At 43.1% G+C, this 20,354-nt stretch overlaps 1 protein-coding gene across 3 annotated transcripts in view; it reads left to right on the top strand.

Annotated features, from left to right (window-relative positions):
• LOC126191506 (V-type proton ATPase 116 kDa subunit a 1-like) overlaps positions 1-20,354 on the top strand; it is a 278,558-nt gene that overhangs the window by 129,041 nt on the left and 129,163 nt on the right. For all 3 annotated transcript variants that reach the window (XM_049932400.1, XM_049932399.1, XM_049932401.1), the window contains exons 4-6: positions 13,800-14,017; positions 18,247-18,373; positions 19,592-19,768. In XM_049932400.1, the coding sequence (XP_049788357.1) occupies positions 13,800-14,017; positions 18,247-18,373; positions 19,592-19,768 (522 nt within the window). The remainder of the gene's footprint in view (positions 1-13,799; positions 14,018-18,246; positions 18,374-19,591; positions 19,769-20,354) is intronic.

Raw genomic sequence — 20,354 nt, 5'->3', positions numbered from 1 at the left:
ACACACAAACAAACACAAACATACACACAAAATTCTAGCTTTCGCAACCAATGGTTGCCTCGTCAGGAAAGAGGGAAGGAGAGGGAAAGACAAAAGGATTTGGGTTTTAAGGGAGAGGGTAAGGAGTCATTCCAATCCTGGGAGCGGAAAGACTTACCTTAGTGGGAAAAAAGGACAGGTATACACTCGCACAGACACAAGCAGTCTGTGTATATGCGGATGGATATGTGTGTGTGTGCGAGTGTATACCTGTCCTTTTTTCCCCCTAAGGTAAGTCTTTCCGCTCCCGGGATTGGAATGACTCCTTACCCTCTCCCTTAAAACCCAAATCCTTTTGTCGTTCCCTCTCCTTCCCTCTTTCCTGACGAGGCAACCATTGGTTGCGAAAGCTAGAATTTTGTGTGTATGTTTGTGTTTGTTTGTGTGTCTATCGACCTGCCAGCGCTTTTGTTTGGTAAGTTTCATCATCTTTCTTTTTAGATATATTTTTCCCACGTGGAATGTTTCCCTCTATTATATATATATATATATATATATATATATATATATATATATATATATAGTTATAATAGAAGGAAACATTCCACGAAGGAAAAATATATTTAAAAACAAAGATGATGTGACTTACCAAACGAAAGTGCTGGCAGGTCGACAGACACACAAACAAACACAAACATACACACAAAATCCAAGCTTTCGCAACCAACGGTTGCCTCGTCAGGAAAGAGGGAAGGAGAAGGAAAGACAAAAGGATATGGGTTTTAAGGGAGAGGGTAAGGAGTCATTCCAATCCCGGGAGCGGAAAGACTTACCTTAGGGGGAAAAAAGGACAGGTATACACTCGCACACACACACATATCCATCCACACATACACAGACACAAGCAGACATTTGTAAAGCCAAAGAGTTTGGGCAGAGATGTCAGTCGGGACGGAAGTACAGAGGCAAAGATGATGTTGAAAGACAGGTGAGGTATGAGCGGCGGCAGATTGAAATTAGAAATTAGCGGAGATTGAGGCCTGGCGGATAGCGAGAAGAGAGGATATGCTGAAGGGCAAGTTCCCATCTCCGGAGTTCTGACAGGTTGGTATTAGTGGGAAGTATCCAGATAACCCGGACGGTGTAACACTGTGCCAAGATGTGCTGGCCGTGCACCAAGGCATGTTTAGCCACAGGGTGATCCTCATTACCAACAAACACTGTCTGCCTGTGTCCATTCATGCGAATGGACAGTTTGTTGCTGGTCATTCCCACATAGAATGCATCACAGTGTAGGCAGGTCAGTTGGTAGATCACGTGGGTGCTTTCACACGTGGCTCTGCCTTTGATTGTGTACACCTTCCGGGTTACAGGACTGGAGTAGGTGGTGGTGGGAGGGTGCATGGGACAGGTTTTACACCGGGGGCGGTTACAAGGGTAGGAGCCAGAGGGTAGGGAAGGTGGTTTGGGGATTTCATAGGGATGAACCAAGAGGTTACGAAGGTTAGGTGGACGGCGGAAAGACACTCTTGGTGGAGTGGGGAGGATTTCATGAAGGATGGATCTCATTTCAGGGCAGGATTTGAGGAAGTTGTATCCCTGCTGGAGAGCCACATTCAGAATCTGATCCAGTCCCGGAAAGTATCCTGTCACAAGTGGGGCACTTTTGTGGTTCTTCTGTGGGAGGTTCTGGGTTTGAGAGGATGAGGAAGTGGCTCTGGTTATTTGCTTCTGTACCAGGTCGGGAGGGTAGTTGCGGGATGCGAAAGCTGTTGTCAGGTTGTTGGTGTAATGCCTCAGGGATTCCGGACTGGAGCAGATTCGTTTGCCACGAAGGCCTAGGCTGTAGGGAAGGGACCGTTTGATGTGGAATGGGTGGCAGCTGTCGTAATGGAGGTACTGTTGCTTGTTGGTGGGTTTGATGTGGACGGACGTGTGAAGGTGCCCATTGGACAGGTGAAGGTCAACATCAAGGAAAGTGGCATGAGATTTGGAGTAGGACCAGGTGAATCTGATGGAACCAAAGGAGTTGAGGTTGGAGAGGAAATTCTGGAGTTCTTCTTCACTGTGAGTCCAGATCATGAAGATGTCATCAATAAATCTGTACCAAACTTTGGGTTGGCAGGCCTGGGTAACCAAGAAGGCTTCCTCTAAGCGACCCATGAATAGGTTGGCGTACGAGGGGGCCATCCTGGTACCCATGGCTGTTCCCTTTAATTGTTGGTATGTCTGGTTTTCAAAAGTGAAGAAGTTGTGGGTCAGGATGAAGCTGGCTAAGGTAATGAGGAAAGAGGTTTTAGGTAGGGTGGCAGGTGATCGGCGTGAAAGGAAGTGCTCCATCGCAGCGAGGCCCTGGACGTGCGGTATATTTGTGTATAAGGAAGTGGCATCAATGGTTACAAGGATGGTTTCTGGGGGTAACGGACTGGGTAAGGATTCCAGGCGTTCGAGAAAGTGGTTGGTGTCTTTGATGAAGGATGGGAGACTGCATGTAATGGGTTGAAGGTGTTGATCCACGTAGGCAGAGATACGTTCTGTGGGGGCTTGGTAACCAGCTACAATGGGGCGGCCGGGATGATTGGGTTTGTGAATTTTAGGGAGAAGGTAGAAGGTAGGGGTGCGGGGTGTTGGTGGGGTCAGGAGGTTGATGGAGTCAGGTGAAAGGTTTTGTAGGGGGCCTAAGGTTCTGAGGATTCCTTGAAGCTCCGCCTGGACATCAGGAATGGGATTACCTTGGCAAGCTTTGTATGTGGTGTTGTCTGAAAGCTGACGCAGTCCCTCAGCCACGTACTCCCGACGATCAAGTACCACGGTCGTGGAACCCTTGTCCGCCGGAAGAATGACGATGGACCGGTCAGCCTTCAGATCACGGATAGCCTGGGCTTCAGCAGTGGTGATGTTGGGAGTAGGATTAAGTCCTGTAACCCGGAAGGTGTACACAATCAAAGGCAGAGCCACGTGTGAAAGCACCCACGTGATCTACCAACTGACCTGCCTACACTGTGATGCATTCTATGTGGGAATGACCAGCAACAAACTGTCCATTCGCATGAATGGACACAGGCAGACAGTGTTTGTTGGTAATGAGGATCACCCTGTGGCTAAACATGCCTTGGTGCACGGCCAGCACATCTTGGCACAGTGTTACACCGTCCGGGTTATCTGGATACTTCCCACTAATACCAACCTGTCAGAACTCTGGAGATGGGAACTTGCCCTTCAGCATATCCTCTCTTCTCGCTATCCGCCAGGCCTCAATCTCCGCTAATTTCTAATTTCAATCTGCCGCCGCTCATACCTCACCTGTCTTTCAACATCATCTTTGCCTCTGTACTTCCGTCCCGACTGACATCTCTGCCCAAACTCTTTGCCTTTACAAATGTCTGCTTGTGTCTGTGTATGTGTGGATGGATATGTGTGTGTGTGCGAGTGTATACCTGTCCTTTTTTCCCCCTAAGGTAAGTCTTTCCGCTCCCGGGATTGGAATGACTCCTTACCCTCTCCCTTAAAACCCATATCCTTTTGTCTTTCCTTCTCCTTCCCTCTTTCCTGACGAGGCAACCGTTGGTTGCGAAAGCTTGGATTTTGTGTGTATGTTTGTGTTTGTTTGTGTGTCTGTCGACCTGCCAGCACTTTCGTTTGGTAAGTCACATCATCTTTGTTTTTAATATATATATATATATATATATATATATATATATATATATATATGGACATCGGGACATAGCTTCAAGGAATCCTCAGAACCTTAGGCCCCCTACAAAACCTTTCACCTGACTCCATCAACCTCCTGACCCCACCAACACCCCGCACCCCTACCTTCTACCTTCTTCCTAAAATTCACAAACCCAATCATCCCGGCCGTCCCATTGTAGCTGGTTACCAAGCCCCCACAGAATGCATCTCTGCCTACGTAGATCAACACCTTCAACCCATTACATGCAGTCTCTCATCCTTCATCAAAGACACCAACCACTTTCTCGAACGCCTGGAATCCCTACCCAGTCTGTCACCCCCAGAAACCATCCTTGTAACCATTGATGCCACTTCTTTATACACAAATATTCCGTATGTCCAGGGCCTCGCTGCGATGGAGCACTTCCTTTCACGCCGATCACCTGCCACCCTACCTAAAAACTCTTTCCTCGTCACCTTAGCCAGCTTCATCCTGACCCACAACTTCTTCACCTTCAAAAGAAGGCCAGACATACCAACAATTAAAGGGAACAGCCATGGGTACCAGGATGGCCCCCTCATACGCCAACCTATTCATGGGTCTGTTAGAGGAAGCCTTCTTGGTTACCCAGGCCTGCCAACCCAAAGTTTGGTACAGATTTATTGATGACATTTTCATGATCCGGACTCACAGTGAAGAAGAACTCCAGAAATTCCTCTCCAACCTCAACTCCTTTGGTTCCATTAGATTCACCTGGTCCTACTCTAAATCCCATGCCACTTTCCTTGACGTTGACCTCCACCTGTCCAATGGCCAGCTTCACACGTCCATCCACATCAAACCCACCAACAAGCAACAGTACCTCCATTATGACAGCTGCCACCCATTCCACATCAAACGGTCCCTTCCCTACAGCCTAGGTATTCATGGCAAACGAATCTGCTCCAGCCCGGAATCCTTGAACCATTGTACCAACAACCTGAAAACAGCTTTCACATCCCGTAACTACCCTCCCGACCTGGTACAGAAGCAAATAACCAGAGCCACTTCCTCATCTCCTCAAACCCGGAACCTCCCACAGAAGAACCCCAAAAGTGCCCCACTTGTGACAGGATACTTTCCGGGACTGGATCAGATTCTGAATGTGGCTCTCCAGCAGGGATACAACTTCCTCAAATCCTGCCCAGAAATGAGATCCATCCTTCATGAAATCCTCCCCACTCCACCTAGAGTGTCTTTCCGCCGTCCACCTAACCTTCGTAACCTCTTAGTTCATCCCTATGAAATCCCCAAACCACCTTCCCTACCCTCTGGCTCCTACCCTTGTAACTGCCCCCGGTGTAAAACCTGTCCCATGCACCCTCCCACCACCACCTACTCCAGTCCTGTAGCCCGGAAGGTGTACCCGATCAAAGGCAGAGCCACGTGTGAAAGCACCCATGTGATTTACCAACTGACCTGCCTACACCGTGAAGCCTTCTATGTGGGAATGACCAGCAACAAACTGTCCATTCACATGAATGGACACAGGCAGACAGTGTTTGTTGGTAATGAGGATCACCCTGTGGCTAAACATGCCTTGGTGCACGGCCAGCACATCTTGACACAGTGTTACACCGTCCGGGTTATCTGGATTCTTCCCACTAACACCAACCTGTCAGAACTCCCGAGATGGGAACTTGCCCTTCAGCATATCCTCTCTTCTCGCTATCTGCCAGGCCTCAATCTCCGCTAATTTCTAAATTAAATTTGCCGCCACTCATACCTCACCTGTCTTTCAACAACATCTTTGAAACTGTACTTCCGCCTCGACTGACATCTCTGCCCAAACTCTTTGTCTTTACAAATGTCTGCTTGTGTCTGTGTATATGCGGATGGATATGTGTGTGTGTGCGAGTGTATACCTGTCCTTTTTTCCCCCTAAGGTAAGTCTTTCCGCTCCTGGGATTGGAATGACTCCTTACCCTCTCCCTTAAAACCCACATCCTTTCATCTTTCCCTCTCCTTCCCTCTTTCCTCACGAAGCAACCGTTTGTTGCGAAAGCTTGAATTTTGTGTGTATGTTTGTGTCTGTTTGTGTGTCTATCGACCTGCCAGCACTTTTGTTTGGTAATATATATATATATATATATATATATAAAGAAAGATGATGAGACTTACCAAACAAAAGCGCTGGCAGGTCGATAGACACACAAACAAACACAAACATACACACAAAATTCTAGCTTTCGCAACCAATGGTTGCCTCGTCAGGAAAGAGGGAAGGAGAGGGAAAGACAAAAGGATTTGGGTTTTAAGGGAGAGGGTAAGGAGTCATTCCAATCCTGGGAGCGGAAAGACTTACCTTAGTGGGAAAAAAGGACAGGTATACACTCGCACAGACACAAGCAGTCTGTGTATATGCGGATGGATATGTGTGTGTGTGCGAGTGTATACCTGTCCTTTTTTCCCCCTAAGGTAAGTCTTTCCGCTCCCGGGATTGGAATGACTCCTTACCCTCTCCCTTAAAACCCAAATCCTTTTGTCGTTCCCTCTCCTTCCCTCTTTCCTGACGAGGCAACCATTGGTTGCGAAAGCTAGAATTTTGTGTGTATGTTTGTGTTTGTTTGTGTGTCTATCGACCTGCCAGCGCTTTTGTTTGGTAAGTTTCATCATCTTTCTTTTTAGATATATTTTTCCCACGTGGAATGTTTCCCTCTATTATATATATATATATATATATATATATATATATATATATAGTTATAATAGAAGGAAACATTCCACGAAGGAAAAATATATTTAAAAACAAAGATGATGTGACTTACCAAACGAAAGTGCTGGCAGGTCGACAGACACACAAACAAACACAAACATACACACAAAATCCAAGCTTTCGCAACCAACGGTTGCCTCGTCAGGAAAGAGGGAAGGAGAAGGAAAGACAAAAGGATATGGGTTTTAAGGGAGAGGGTAAGGAGTCATTCCAATCCCGGGAGCGGAAAGACTTACCTTAGGGGGAAAAAAGGACAGGTATACACTCGCACACACACACATATCCATCCACACATACACAGACACAAGCAGACATTTGTAAAGCCAAAGAGTTTGGGCAGAGATGTCAGTCGGGACGGAAGTACAGAGGCAAAGATGATGTTGAAAGACAGGTGAGGTATGAGCGGCGGCAGATTGAAATTAGAAATTAGCGGAGATTGAGGCCTGGCGGATAGCGAGAAGAGAGGATATGCTGAAGGGCAAGTTCCCATCTCCGGAGTTCTGACAGGTTGGTATTAGTGGGAAGTATCCAGATAACCCGGACGGTGTAACACTGTGCCAAGATGTGCTGGCCGTGCACCAAGGCATGTTTAGCCACAGGGTGATCCTCATTACCAACAAACACTGTCTGCCTGTGTCCATTCATGCGAATGGACAGTTTGTTGCTGGTCATTCCCACATAGAATGCATCACAGTGTAGGCAGGTCAGTTGGTAGATCACGTGGGTGCTTTCACACGTGGCTCTGCCTTTGATTGTGTACACCTTCCGGGTTACAGGACTGGAGTAGGTGGTGGTGGGAGGGTGCATGGGACAGGTTTTACACCGGGGGCGGTTACAAGGGTAGGAGCCAGAGGGTAGGGAAGGTGGTTTGGGGATTTCATAGGGATGAACCAAGAGGTTACGAAGGTTAGGTGGACGGCGGAAAGACACTCTTGGTGGAGTGGGGAGGATTTCATGAAGGATGGATCTCATTTCAGGGCAGGATTTGAGGAAGTTGTATCCCTGCTGGAGAGCCACATTCAGAATCTGATCCAGTCCCGGAAAGTATCCTGTCACAAGTGGGGCACTTTTGTGGTTCTTCTGTGGGAGGTTCTGGGTTTGAGAGGATGAGGAAGTGGCTCTGGTTATTTGCTTCTGTACCAGGTCGGGAGGGTAGTTGCGGGATGCGAAAGCTGTTGTCAGGTTGTTGGTGTAATGCCTCAGGGATTCCGGACTGGAGCAGATTCGTTTGCCACGAAGGCCTAGGCTGTAGGGAAGGGACCGTTTGATGTGGAATGGGTGGCAGCTGTCGTAATGGAGGTACTGTTGCTTGTTGGTGGGTTTGATGTGGACGGACGTGTGAAGGTGCCCATTGGACAGGTGAAGGTCAACATCAAGGAAAGTGGCATGAGATTTGGAGTAGGACCAGGTGAATCTGATGGAACCAAAGGAGTTGAGGTTGGAGAGGAAATTCTGGAGTTCTTCTTCACTGTGAGTCCAGATCATGAAGATGTCATCAATAAATCTGTACCAAACTTTGGGTTGGCAGGCCTGGGTAACCAAGAAGGCTTCCTCTAAGCGACCCATGAATAGGTTGGCGTACGAGGGGGCCATCCTGGTACCCATGGCTGTTCCCTTTAATTGTTGGTATGTCTGGTTTTCAAAAGTGAAGAAGTTGTGGGTCAGGATGAAGCTGGCTAAGGTAATGAGGAAAGAGGTTTTAGGTAGGGTGGCAGGTGATCGGCGTGAAAGGAAGTGCTCCATCGCAGCGAGGCCCTGGACGTGCGGTATATTTGTGTATAAGGAAGTGGCATCAATGGTTACAAGGATGGTTTCTGGGGGTAACGGACTGGGTAAGGATTCCAGGCGTTCGAGAAAGTGGTTGGTGTCTTTGATGAAGGATGGGAGACTGCATGTAATGGGTTGAAGGTGTTGATCCACGTAGGCAGAGATACGTTCTGTGGGGGCTTGGTAACCAGCTACAATGGGGCGGCCGGGATGATTGGGTTTGTGAATTTTAGGGAGAAGGTAGAAGGTAGGGGTGCGGGGTGTTGGTGGGGTCAGGAGGTTGATGGAGTCAGGTGAAAGGTTTTGTAGGGGGCCTAAGGTTCTGAGGATTCCTTGAAGCTCCGCCTGGACATCAGGAATGGGATTACCTTGGCAAGCTTTGTATGTGGTGTTGTCTGAAAGCTGACGCAGTCCCTCAGCCACGTACTCCCGACGATCAAGTACCACGGTCGTGGAACCCTTGTCCGCCGGAAGAATGACGATGGACCGGTCAGCCTTCAGATCACGGATAGCCTGGGCTTCAGCAGTGGTGATGTTGGGAGTAGGATTAAGTCCTGTAACCCGGAAGGTGTACACAATCAAAGGCAGAGCCACGTGTGAAAGCACCCACGTGATCTACCAACTGACCTGCCTACACTGTGATGCATTCTATGTGGGAATGACCAGCAACAAACTGTCCATTCGCATGAATGGACACAGGCAGACAGTGTTTGTTGGTAATGAGGATCACCCTGTGGCTAAACATGCCTTGGTGCACGGCCAGCACATCTTGGCACAGTGTTACACCGTCCGGGTTATCTGGATACTTCCCACTAATACCAACCTGTCAGAACTCCGGAGATGGGAACTTGCCCTTCAGCATATCCTCTCTTCTCGCTATCCGCCAGGCCTCAATCTCCGCTAATTTCTAATTTCAATCTGCCGCCGCTCATACCTCACCTGTCTTTCAACATCATCTTTGCCTCTGTACTTCCGTCCCGACTGACATCTCTGCCCAAACTCTTTGCCTTTACAAATGTCTGCTTGTGTCTGTGTATGTGTGGATGGATATGTGTGTGTGTGCGAGTGTATACCTGTCCTTTTTTCCCCCTAAGGTAAGTCTTTCCGCTCCCGGGATTGGAATGACTCCTTACCCTCTCCCTTAAAACCCATATCCTTTTGTCTTTCCTTCTCCTTCCCTCTTTCCTGACGAGGCAACCGTTGGTTGCGAAAGCTTGGATTTTGTGTGTATGTTTGTGTTTGTTTGTGTGTCTGTCGACCTGCCAGCACTTTCGTTTGGTAAGTCACATCATCTTTGTTTTTAAATATATATATATATATATATATATATATATATATATATATATATATATATATATATATATATATATATATATATGGACATCGGGACATAGCTTCAAGGAATCCTCAGAACCTTAGGCCCCCTACAAAACCTTTCACCTGACTCCATCAACCTCCTGACCCCACCAACACCCCGCACCCCTACCTTCTACCTTCTTCCTAAAATTCACAAACCCAATCATCCCGGCCGTCCCATTGTAGCTGGTTACCAAGCCCCCACAGAATGCATCTCTGCCTACGTAGATCAACACCTTCAACCCATTACATGCAGTCTCTCATCCTTCATCAAAGACACCAACCACTTTCTCGAACGCCTGGAATCCCTACCCAGTCTGTCACCCCCAGAAACCATCCTTGTAACCATTGATGCCACTTCCTTATACACAAATATTCCGTATGTCCAGGGCCTCGCTGCGATGGAGCACTTCCTTTCACGCCGATCACCTGCCACCCTACCTAAAAACTCTTTCCTCGTCACCTTAGCCAGCTTCATCCTGACCCACAACTTCTTCACCTTCAAAAGAAGGCCAGACATACCAACAATTAAAGGGAACAGCCATGGGTACCAGGATGGCCCCCTCATACGCCAACCTATTCATGGGTCTGTTAGAGGAAGCCTTCTTGGTTACCCAGGCCTGCCAACCCAAAGTTTGGTACAGATTTATTGATGACATTTTCATGATCCGGACTCACAGTGAAGAAGAACTCCAGAAATTCCTCTCCAACCTCAACTCCTTTGGTTCCATTAGATTCACCTGGTCCTACTCTAAATCCCATGCCACTTTCCTTGACGTTGACCTCCACCTGTCCAATGGCCAGCTTCACACGTCCATCCACATCAAACCCACCAACAAGCAACAGTACCTCCATTATGACAGCTGCCACCCATTCCACATCAAACGGTCCCTTCCCTACAGCCTAGGTATTCATGGCAAACGAATCTGCTCCAGCCCGGAATCCTTGAACCATTGTACCAACAACCTGAAAACAGCTTTCACATCCCGTAACTACCCTCCCGACCTGGTACAGAAGCAAATAACCAGAGCCACTTCCTCATCTCCTCAAACCCGGAACCTCCCACAGAAGAACCCCAAAAGTGCCCCACTTGTGACAGGATACTTTCCGGGACTGGATCAGATTCTGAATGTGGCTCTCCAGCAGGGATACAACTTCCTCAAATCCTGCCCAGAAATGAGATCCATCCTTCATGAAATCCTCCCCACTCCACCTAGAGTGTCTTTCCGCCGTCCACCTAACCTTCGTAACCTCTTAGTTCATCCCTATGAAATCCCCAAACCACCTTCCCTACCCTCTGGCTCCTACCCTTGTAACTGCCCCCGGTGTAAAACCTGTCCCATGCACCCTCCCACCACCACCTACTCCAGTCCTGTAGCCCGGAAGGTGTACCCGATCAAAGGCAGAGCCACGTGTGAAAGCACCCATGTGATTTACCAACTGACCTGCCTACACCGTGAAGCCTTCTATGTGGGAATGACCAGCAACAAACTGTCCATTCACATGAATGGACACAGGCAGACAGTGTTTGTTGGTAATGAGGATCACCCTGTGGCTAAACATGCCTTGGTGCACGGCCAGCACATCTTGACACAGTGTTACACCGTCCGGGTTATCTGGATTCTTCCCACTAACACCAACCTGTCAGAACTCCCGAGATGGGAACTTGCCCTTCAGCATATCCTCTCTTCTCGCTATCTGCCAGGCCTCAATCTCCGCTAATTTCTAAATTAAATTTGCCGCCACTCATACCTCACCTGTCTTTCAACAACATCTTTGAAACTGTACTTCCGCCTCGACTGACATCTCTGCCCAAACTCTTTGTCTTTACAAATGTCTGCTTGTGTCTGTGTATATGCGGATGGATATGTGTGTGTGTGCGAGTGTATACCTGTCCTTTTTTCCCCCTAAGGTAAGTCTTTCCGCTCCTGGGATTGGAATGACTCCTTACCCTCTCCCTTAAAACCCACATCCTTTCATCTTTCCCTCTCCTTCCCTCTTTCCTCACGAAGCAACCGTTTGTTGCGAAAGCTTGAATTTTGTGTGTATGTTTGTGTCTGTTTGTGTGTCTATCGACCTGCCAGCACTTTTGTTTGGTAATATATATATATATATATATATATAAAGAAAGATGATGAGACTTACCAAACAAAAGCGCTGGCAGGTCGATAGACACACAAACAAACACAAACATACACACAAAATTCTAGCTTTCGCAACCAATGGTTGCCTCGTCAGGAAAGAGGGAAGGAGAGGGAAAGACAAAAGGATTTGGGTTTTAAGGGAGAGGGTAAGGAGTCATTCCAATCCTGGGAGCGGAAAGACTTACCTTAGTGGGAAAAAAGGACAGGTATACACTCGCACAGACACAAGCAGTCTGTGTATATGCGGATGGATATGTGTGTGTGTGCGAGTGTATACCTGTCCTTTTTTCCCCCTAAGGTAAGTCTTTCCGCTCCCGGGATTGGAATGACTCCTTACCCTCTCCCTTAAAACCCAAATCCTTTTGTCGTTCCCTCTCCTTCCCTCTTTCCTGACGAGGCAACCATTGGTTGCGAAAGCTAGAATTTTGTGTGTATGTTTGTGTTTGTTTGTGTGTCTATCGACCATCCAGCGCTTTTGTTTGGTAAGTCTCATCATCTTTCTTTTTAGATATATTTTTCCCACGTGGAATGTTTCCCTCTATTATATATATATATATATATATATATATATATATATATATATATATATATATATATATATATATATATATATATATAAAAAACAAAGATGATGTGACTTACCAAACGAAAGCACTGGCAGGTTGATAGACACACAAACAAACACAAACATACACACAAAATTCAAGCTTTCGCAACCAACGGTTGGAGATGATGTAACTTACCAAACGAAAGTGTTGGTATGTCGATAGACACACAAACAAACATAAACACACACACAAAATTCAAGCTTATGCAACCAACGGTTGCTTCATCAGGAAAGAGGGAAGGAGAGGGAAAGACGAAAGGATGTGGGTTTTAAGGGAGAGGATAAGGAGTCATTCCAATCCCGGGTGCGGAAAGACTTACCTTAGGGGGAAAAAGGGACAGGTATACACTCGCACACACACACACACACACACACACACACACACACATACACATATCCATCCGCACATATACAGACACAAGCAGGCTTCATTTGGGGGTGACCCTATAAATTGTTAGAAAGCCGCAGAGGGCATTAGGTGCATTATTAGACAACCTTTCCTTTGCTGTTGGATCTTGAAGCTCCAAACAAAACAATCCACATGAATGTTGGAGGACACATAAAAGGGCATGATACAAAAGTATTGAAGCTTGTTATGAGCACAAAATTATTTGAAGTCATGGGAAGTGAATGCTGTCCTGTTATCTGTAACCAAAGTGCGTGGGGTGGCTTCAGTCACAAATGTGGCACATCTAGGAGTATGTTTGCTGAGCAACATAAAGTGGAATGGTTACATAAAGTTAGTTAGAGGAAAGGCAGATCTCAGAATGATACTCAAGAAGAATCTTAAGGAGATTTTACTCATCCACAAGAGAGATAGCTTACAAAACCATTGATCAATGATTCTCCAATATTTATAAGTGTACATATAATGATAGAAAAGAAATGACACTCCTTGAATGACTAATGTAATATTCCTCATCCTGTATTAGTGCATGACTTTTATGTAAATCTTGAACTCTGTCCTTCAAATGTGATAAATTTTTTAAAAATTGACCACCTCAGTGGTAGTGGGCAAGCAGTTTACTCTATATGTACTTTTTGAGATGCACAGTAAGGCAAGAACTGTGCACCTCAAAGGCAGCTTCAAGCAAAATCACATGCAGGTTGTTTTGTGCAGTGGAAGGAACAAATGCAGAAGTGTGTGGATTCAAATGGGTGCTGCTTTGAAGGTGACCACTATTAACTGAAGATATTTGGCAAGTAGGCCTACGAATATTTGCAGCATCATTCATTTGTTTTATGTCAAACCTCATATATTTCCTGGCAAAGTGGAAATGACACATCTGTAGTAAACTACTTGACCACTGCCACTGAGCTGAATGATTTTCGTGAATCTTGTCACAGCACAGGTCACTGATCAAGGTCAAGAAAGAAGTCATGCAATAATGTAACATGACAAGTAGCATATTAGTAGTGTGAGCAGTGTTGTTTCTTTTTTGTTTTGAAGTCCAGGTGATTGTAAGAAATGTGTTGAACAAGTTTCTCTACAGTTTTGTCTTCTGTTCCTTTCAGGCAAAATTTGAGCAGACGGAGAATGAATTACTGGAACTGGGTCAGAATGCAGTGAACCTGAAGCAGAACTTTCTGGAATTGACAGAACTGAAGAATGTGCTGGATAAGGCAGAGGGATTTTTTAAGAATCTGGAAGTTGCAAATGCCTCTGACCTGCAGACTAGGGCGCTCATGCAGGATGAGCCTGACAGTGGGAACCCTGATAAGGGTAGCCTGGGGTAAACTTCTAATACAGTTTAAGGATTTTCCTAAACTTTATATCAGCTGAAATTGAATTAAAATTTACAATTGACTTAACAATAAATATTAGTATTTAATCTAATGATAACTGTGTTGTGTTGCTTCGCTGGATCTGCACACATAGGATTTGAAAGATATTTTTTCATCAATATTTGGCAAACAGTGAGGGAGGAGCAAGGGAGAGGTAGATGTGTAGTTTGATGTGATGGAACACTGATTATGATTATCAAAGTGGATGCCAATACCCTTGTTCAAGTTCCAATCTTTCTACAGTATTATATCCATTTACCATTAATTAATTAATTAATTCATTGTTTTCCATGTGTCCCTTGATGAATAAGATTGAGTAGTGTGGAACAAATCAAGTTATATTAACAAAGTGAAATCAGTATTACAAGCTGCACTAGTAGTTAACTATTGTTGTCAAGGATGTTGGTAATCTGTCTGGTATGGAGAGGAGTGGAAGCATTAAATTATCAAGTTTCACTGCCTCCTTTCTCTTAATTTACACAACAATCAATAGCAACACACATGTTATAGTGTGGTCCAATTCAGACCACGACACTTCTCCACTACATCTACATCTACATCTACATCTACATCCATACTCCGCAAGCCACCTGACGGTGTGTGGCGGAGGGTACCTTGAGTACCTCTATCGGTTCTCCCTGCTATTCCAGTCTCGTATTGTTCGTGGAAAGAAGGATTGTCGGTATGCCTCTGTGTGGGCTCTAATCTCTCTGATTTTATCCTCATGGTCTCTTCATGAGATCTACGTAGGAGGGAGCAATATACTGCTTGACTCTTTGGTGAAGGTATGTTCTTGAAACTTTGACAAAAGCCCGTACCGAGCTACTGAGCGTCTCTCCTGCAGAGTCTTCCACTGGAGTTTATCTATCATCTCCGTAACACTTTCGCGATTACTAAATGATCCTGTAACAAAGCGCGCTGCTCTCCGTTGGATCTTCTCTATATCTTCTATCAACCCTATCTGGTACGGATCCCACACTGCTGAGCAGTATTCAAGCAGTGGGCGAACAAGCGTACTGTAACCTGCTTCCTTTGTTTTCGGATTGCATTTCCTTAGGATTCTTCCAATGAATCTCAGTCTGGCATCTGCTTTACTGACTGCTGCTTGAAGTTGACAACTCAGCTAATTTCCTGCAGGAACTGCCAGTATGGTTATAGATAACTAACAAGAAGTAAGAAAACATACTATGTACTTAATGCCAAGACTGAAAGCTTGTGAATGTTGAATATTAAAACAGCTGGGGGTTGTGGTTGGGTTATGACATGAAGGATTAATTATGCAAATGGAAATAAATTTTACAGCATCTGTCACACATTTCTGCCTTTTTTTGTTGGATACCTTTGTTAGGTTGGGACATGAATAGACACCTTCATTGCACTGCTACAAAATACATAATGTACTTCTTATTGTCTCTCCGTTGACAGACTACCTTACAGTAATGTTATACTTTATACTTCACACTGAACACTACCATCATTGCTCTTCAAAACATGTATGTAACAAAATGGACTTTGTTTGTAACTTATACATTACACCACAATTGCACACAAAGCAGTCATCCATACACTTTTAATAATTTTTGATGTAGTCCACTGTCTAGTGGAAGATGATAAATATTTAGCTATCAATAGCAGATAAACAGAAACTGTCTAGCACAGCTGAGCAGGAAGCAACTTTTTTCCAGAGTGATAATCTTCTTTTAATTTGCGTGTTTAAATTTAGCTGGCTTAAGCATGAACAGCATTAACAAGTGTAGTGATAGGTCATTATTAGTACAGTATACAGATTAAGTTTATGTGACTTCCTTGTCATTCGCTAATGTACTTCTTCATTCATTCCACAGCCCTTATCATTCTCCTTCTAAACAGGATCTACAGAACTCTGTGAATGAATAAATAGAATGCTTCATTAACTGCATTCACTTGTTTTAGGCTACTAGGCTACACTGACATGAGAGAAATGTGAGACACACATTTGAAATGTTCATTTAGACAGCTAGCATTGAATCTGCAACTGATGATATGAGTGTGTGTTAATGCAGCATCTATGTAAAAAGTCTGTAGAAGCAGACGATGGCAACTCCATGTAGGAATATCAATAATGTAGGAAAAGACAGATTGATACTTACTGTAAAGACAACATGCTAAGTTGCAGACAGGCACAATTAAAAGATATCTACATAAACATGTTACAGAGTGTTCTAGAAGCAGACTAATGTTTGTTGTTTCATGGTTAGAAGATAAGTGGCGCCTGTGTACTGTTCAGTTGATTACATGTTTCTGTCATGGCTAGATGAATTTTCTGTGTGTTTCTGTTACTTTTCTCTGTTGGACATTGTGAAAAGGAATGAACCTGACTGTTGACATTGAGTTACTAATTGATGAAGTAGCAAAAAGGCCAGCATTTTGGAACATAGTATCAGAACTGCATAAAAATAAAATTTTGAGATGGTGAGCTTGAGAAGAAGTGGTGTTGACCTTCTGTGAGGAAAATAACTCAACAAAAAAGTATAAGTAAGAAAAGCTTTATCGATAGTGAGTATACGTTTGTTCATGTCACATGGTCTACATTTTCAAGTCTACTTTCATTAACAAAACAGTTGGTGAATTTAGCCGAAACATTATCCACTGATGAAATGGGTCATCCAGTGTGGGTAGCATCTATACTTGTGAAACTGCCTTCTAAGACATCTTTGTGATTAAAGCTATCTTTCATTCCAACATAGTTGTGAAGTACGGTACCAGTAATCACTTTTACAATGTGTTTGGTGCAATCCACACTGACATCTCATGGTCAATAATAGTATTCTCCACTTATTACATACCCTACCAAAAGTACACCCAACATAGCTATATGTTCCAGTTAGGCAATAGATAAATACCTTCTTTCATATGTCAGCTGATTTCTATGTAGGGTCTCATTAAATTTTCTATCAGCCCAAATGCTTCATCACCTGCAATCATGTAAGGAAGTGCTACGTTGTGGTTTTCTGTTAAAGATCTTTGATTTTTCCAGTGAGTTTTTCATATAGAATGGAATCTCTGCAAATTCTGGAGTCACTGTCTTTTTCATAAATGTGAATACCTAGCCCGATAAAGTGATAGCCAATCAAATAACACCAACAGCACTAGATGAGAATACGTTTATAAGCGTAAGAATCTCAGTGTTCTGTATTTTGTATTCTGGCATGTTTACTGTTGAGAGAGCTGATGTAATGACGAACTATTGCATACTGTTCAATTCCTTGAGGTACTTCAGTCAGTTTTTCTTCATACAGTTTTAGCATGATAGTGTCCTTTAATTTCATCCAGCTAACTTTGCATGCTTCACTAATTATCCCAGATACAGTCGATCTTTCACTTGTGCATGAATAGTGTAGCTCCAACACTGAATAAGTACTTGCAAGATGTGTGCAGCTGAAACAGACTGCAAGAAAGTAACCTTAGTGACTAAAGCACTGTACTGCTTGTTATCTGAACTCTTTTGAAATTCAATCATACATTAGATGCGTGAATGTGCATTACATCTGGACTTGGGTTTATACTGTAGGAAATAGATCATTTTCACAGTCGTTTTTGTTTATTAGCAATAATCACTATTAACTTGACTGTCAGTATAAATTCAGACATTTTTTGTCTCATGTATTTCATTACTGTTGGTATGAGTCAGTAAAAAAGTAAAGTTTCCCAATTATTTAGTGGTATAAAGACAAGGTCACAGTAAATACAGGCAAAGCAAATAAAGATGTTACCTTCATTCAGTCGAGTTTAAAAGCATCAGTATTAGTTGTCAGTGCAAAAATCAGAAGAATAGTTCGTATTTTTCAATATGGGCATCAATAGCTGTACAGCATTTTGTGCACTGGTGCACAAGGGATCATGAAAGTCGTTGTGATAGAAATCAACAATTTTTTTCACAGCTGCTATGGTGGTATCTTTGTCATAAATATATTGTTCATACAACATATTTTCATTTGTCTAATGGGGCAGATGGTTAAAGAAGACATGTGAGAAATTATCAGTGAAACGCACAAACCGGTGTAGCAAAGAAGGATAATTTTATACCCCTTGCTCATTTAAAAAAAATTATGTACTCATACATTATTTTATGTATAGATGTTATGGCATTTCAAGCTGACTGAAAGTTTTGAGGGGTTTTGTTTTTTCTGATTCATAGATTTGTTGCTGGAGTTGTACCTAAAGCGAAGGTTCCAGGATTTGAGAGAATGCTATGGAGAATATCACATGGAAATGTGTTCTTGCGACAGGCTGACTTAGAAGAACCCTTAGAAGAGCCAAAGACAGTAAGTTTAACTGACTAGTATGTTTTGTTTCAAACTGAATTGGACAGAAATTTGTAGTTGTAGTGAATCAAAAATACTATTGCATCAAAAGTGTATTTGATGTAAATGTTAAAATTATCATCAAATGTTAGATTTAATTTTTAATTACCAAGGAAAATGTTGTTTCTATCGAACACCAAATGAATTACTTAAAATCAATGCTTATTAACAACATCTATGAAATTGACTGACGTGTTTCACATTTCTTTTGAATTTGTTTAACTATACAATAAAACTGAGCTGTACTGCACAGTTGACAAAAAAAGTAATACTGCAGTCCACAGTAAATTTAATGATTTATGTGTTACATCATGTATGTAAATATTACACATCAATGCAATAATTTTTGCTTTTCAGAATTTTAAATTATGAACCTGTACTACAAGTGTACAATTCAGTACCTTTTATTTCACAGCAGAATATTCTCATTCTGTTCATATACAATTATTGCGCAGTAATGACCCTGGGGTTGAATTATTCTTTTTCTTTCCCTTGTAAATGAAGGCTATACCATTATACACTCTACTCTTATTACCAACAATTTTCACCAGTTGGGTGTTAGATATTCAGCAAAATAAATTAAAAAGATTTATATATACCAGTGTACAGTAGTTTCAGACAGAGCCAAGAGGCACTATAATCAGTGATGACAAAAATTTTAATTTTCTGAATTAATCCCCCAAAATTACTTCATTATATACCACAGAAGAGACGATGTCCCAGTTACAAGACCAGAGACCTTCTGTAGATTATCATGTTACATCTGAAAAAATTGTGTTACATAATTAAGAGCAAGGAAGAACAATGTATTACAGCTTCTGATTTTTTTTTTAAAGAAAAGAGGAAGATTAGGCTTTAATGTCCACACGATAGAAGGTCATCAGAGGTGGAACATAAGCTTGGATTATTTCAAGGATGGGGAAGGAAATCACCCATGCCCTTTCAAAGGAATCATCCAAGCATTTACCTAGAGTGATTTAGGGAAATCATGGAAAACTCAAATCAGGAGGGCTGGATGCTGGTTTCAACCATAATTCTCCCAAATACGAGTCCAGTGTGCTAACCACTGTACCACTTTGCTTGTTTTGATTGCACCTTTTATTTCTCTAATATTTAGAGTACATAACTTGCATACTTATTTTAATTATGAACTGTTGAAGTGTAATGGTTTTCTTACAGGGCAACATGGTACAGAAGACAGTGTTTGTGGCCTTCTTTCAAGGTGAACAGTTGAGACTTCGGGTGAAAAAAGTGTGTACAGGTTTCCATGCAGCACTGTACTCATGTCCAACTGCTGCAGAAGAGCGTGCTGATATGTTATCTGGTGTCCGCACCCGCCTTCAAGACCTAACAGTTGTAAGTATCCTTGCTTATTGAAAATAGCTGAACAAATACGGAAAACAAATTTAAAGATACAGTTGAATATCAATACTTCCAGAATTTTACAAATTTGATTCATTAGGATATGCAGAAAATTGCCAGTGCAGAGTATTTTCCATAACTTGTCCAAAATCTTTATCTTACTCCCTGTATTATTTACCCTCTCTGTCATCAATTTTGTTGGTTCTCTTTTATAATTTTAATTTTAGATAAGTAAAACATGAATAAAAAAGGAAACATGAAAACTATTAAAATTATATGAAAAATTTTGTAAATTCCACAGCAGACTTAAACACTATTTTTGGGAAGCAAAGAAAATGAAAAAAACTTTCATGAAAATTAATTTAAAACTTAAAAGTCAACAAATGGACTGAAATCTCCATTCCCTATGCAGAAGATTAATCATGGGAGCTATTCCTCACTATTTTGTAAATTGTATAACCTTGGCTTCAGCTTGGCTTCAGGGTTTTCAGTGATCGCAAAAAATTCTAGGAAACAGATAACTAAGAGATGGCGTAACATGAAATATGAACATTGTTTTTGACTAGTAACGGGAAACACC

This window comes from Schistocerca cancellata, chromosome 6, assembly GCF_023864275.1.
Source record: "Schistocerca cancellata isolate TAMUIC-IGC-003103 chromosome 6, iqSchCanc2.1, whole genome shotgun sequence".
Lineage (NCBI taxonomy): Eukaryota > Metazoa > Arthropoda > Insecta > Orthoptera > Acrididae > Schistocerca > Schistocerca cancellata.
The sequence above is the reverse complement of the archived record's forward strand: the minus strand, read 5'-3'. Positions and strand labels throughout refer to the sequence as shown.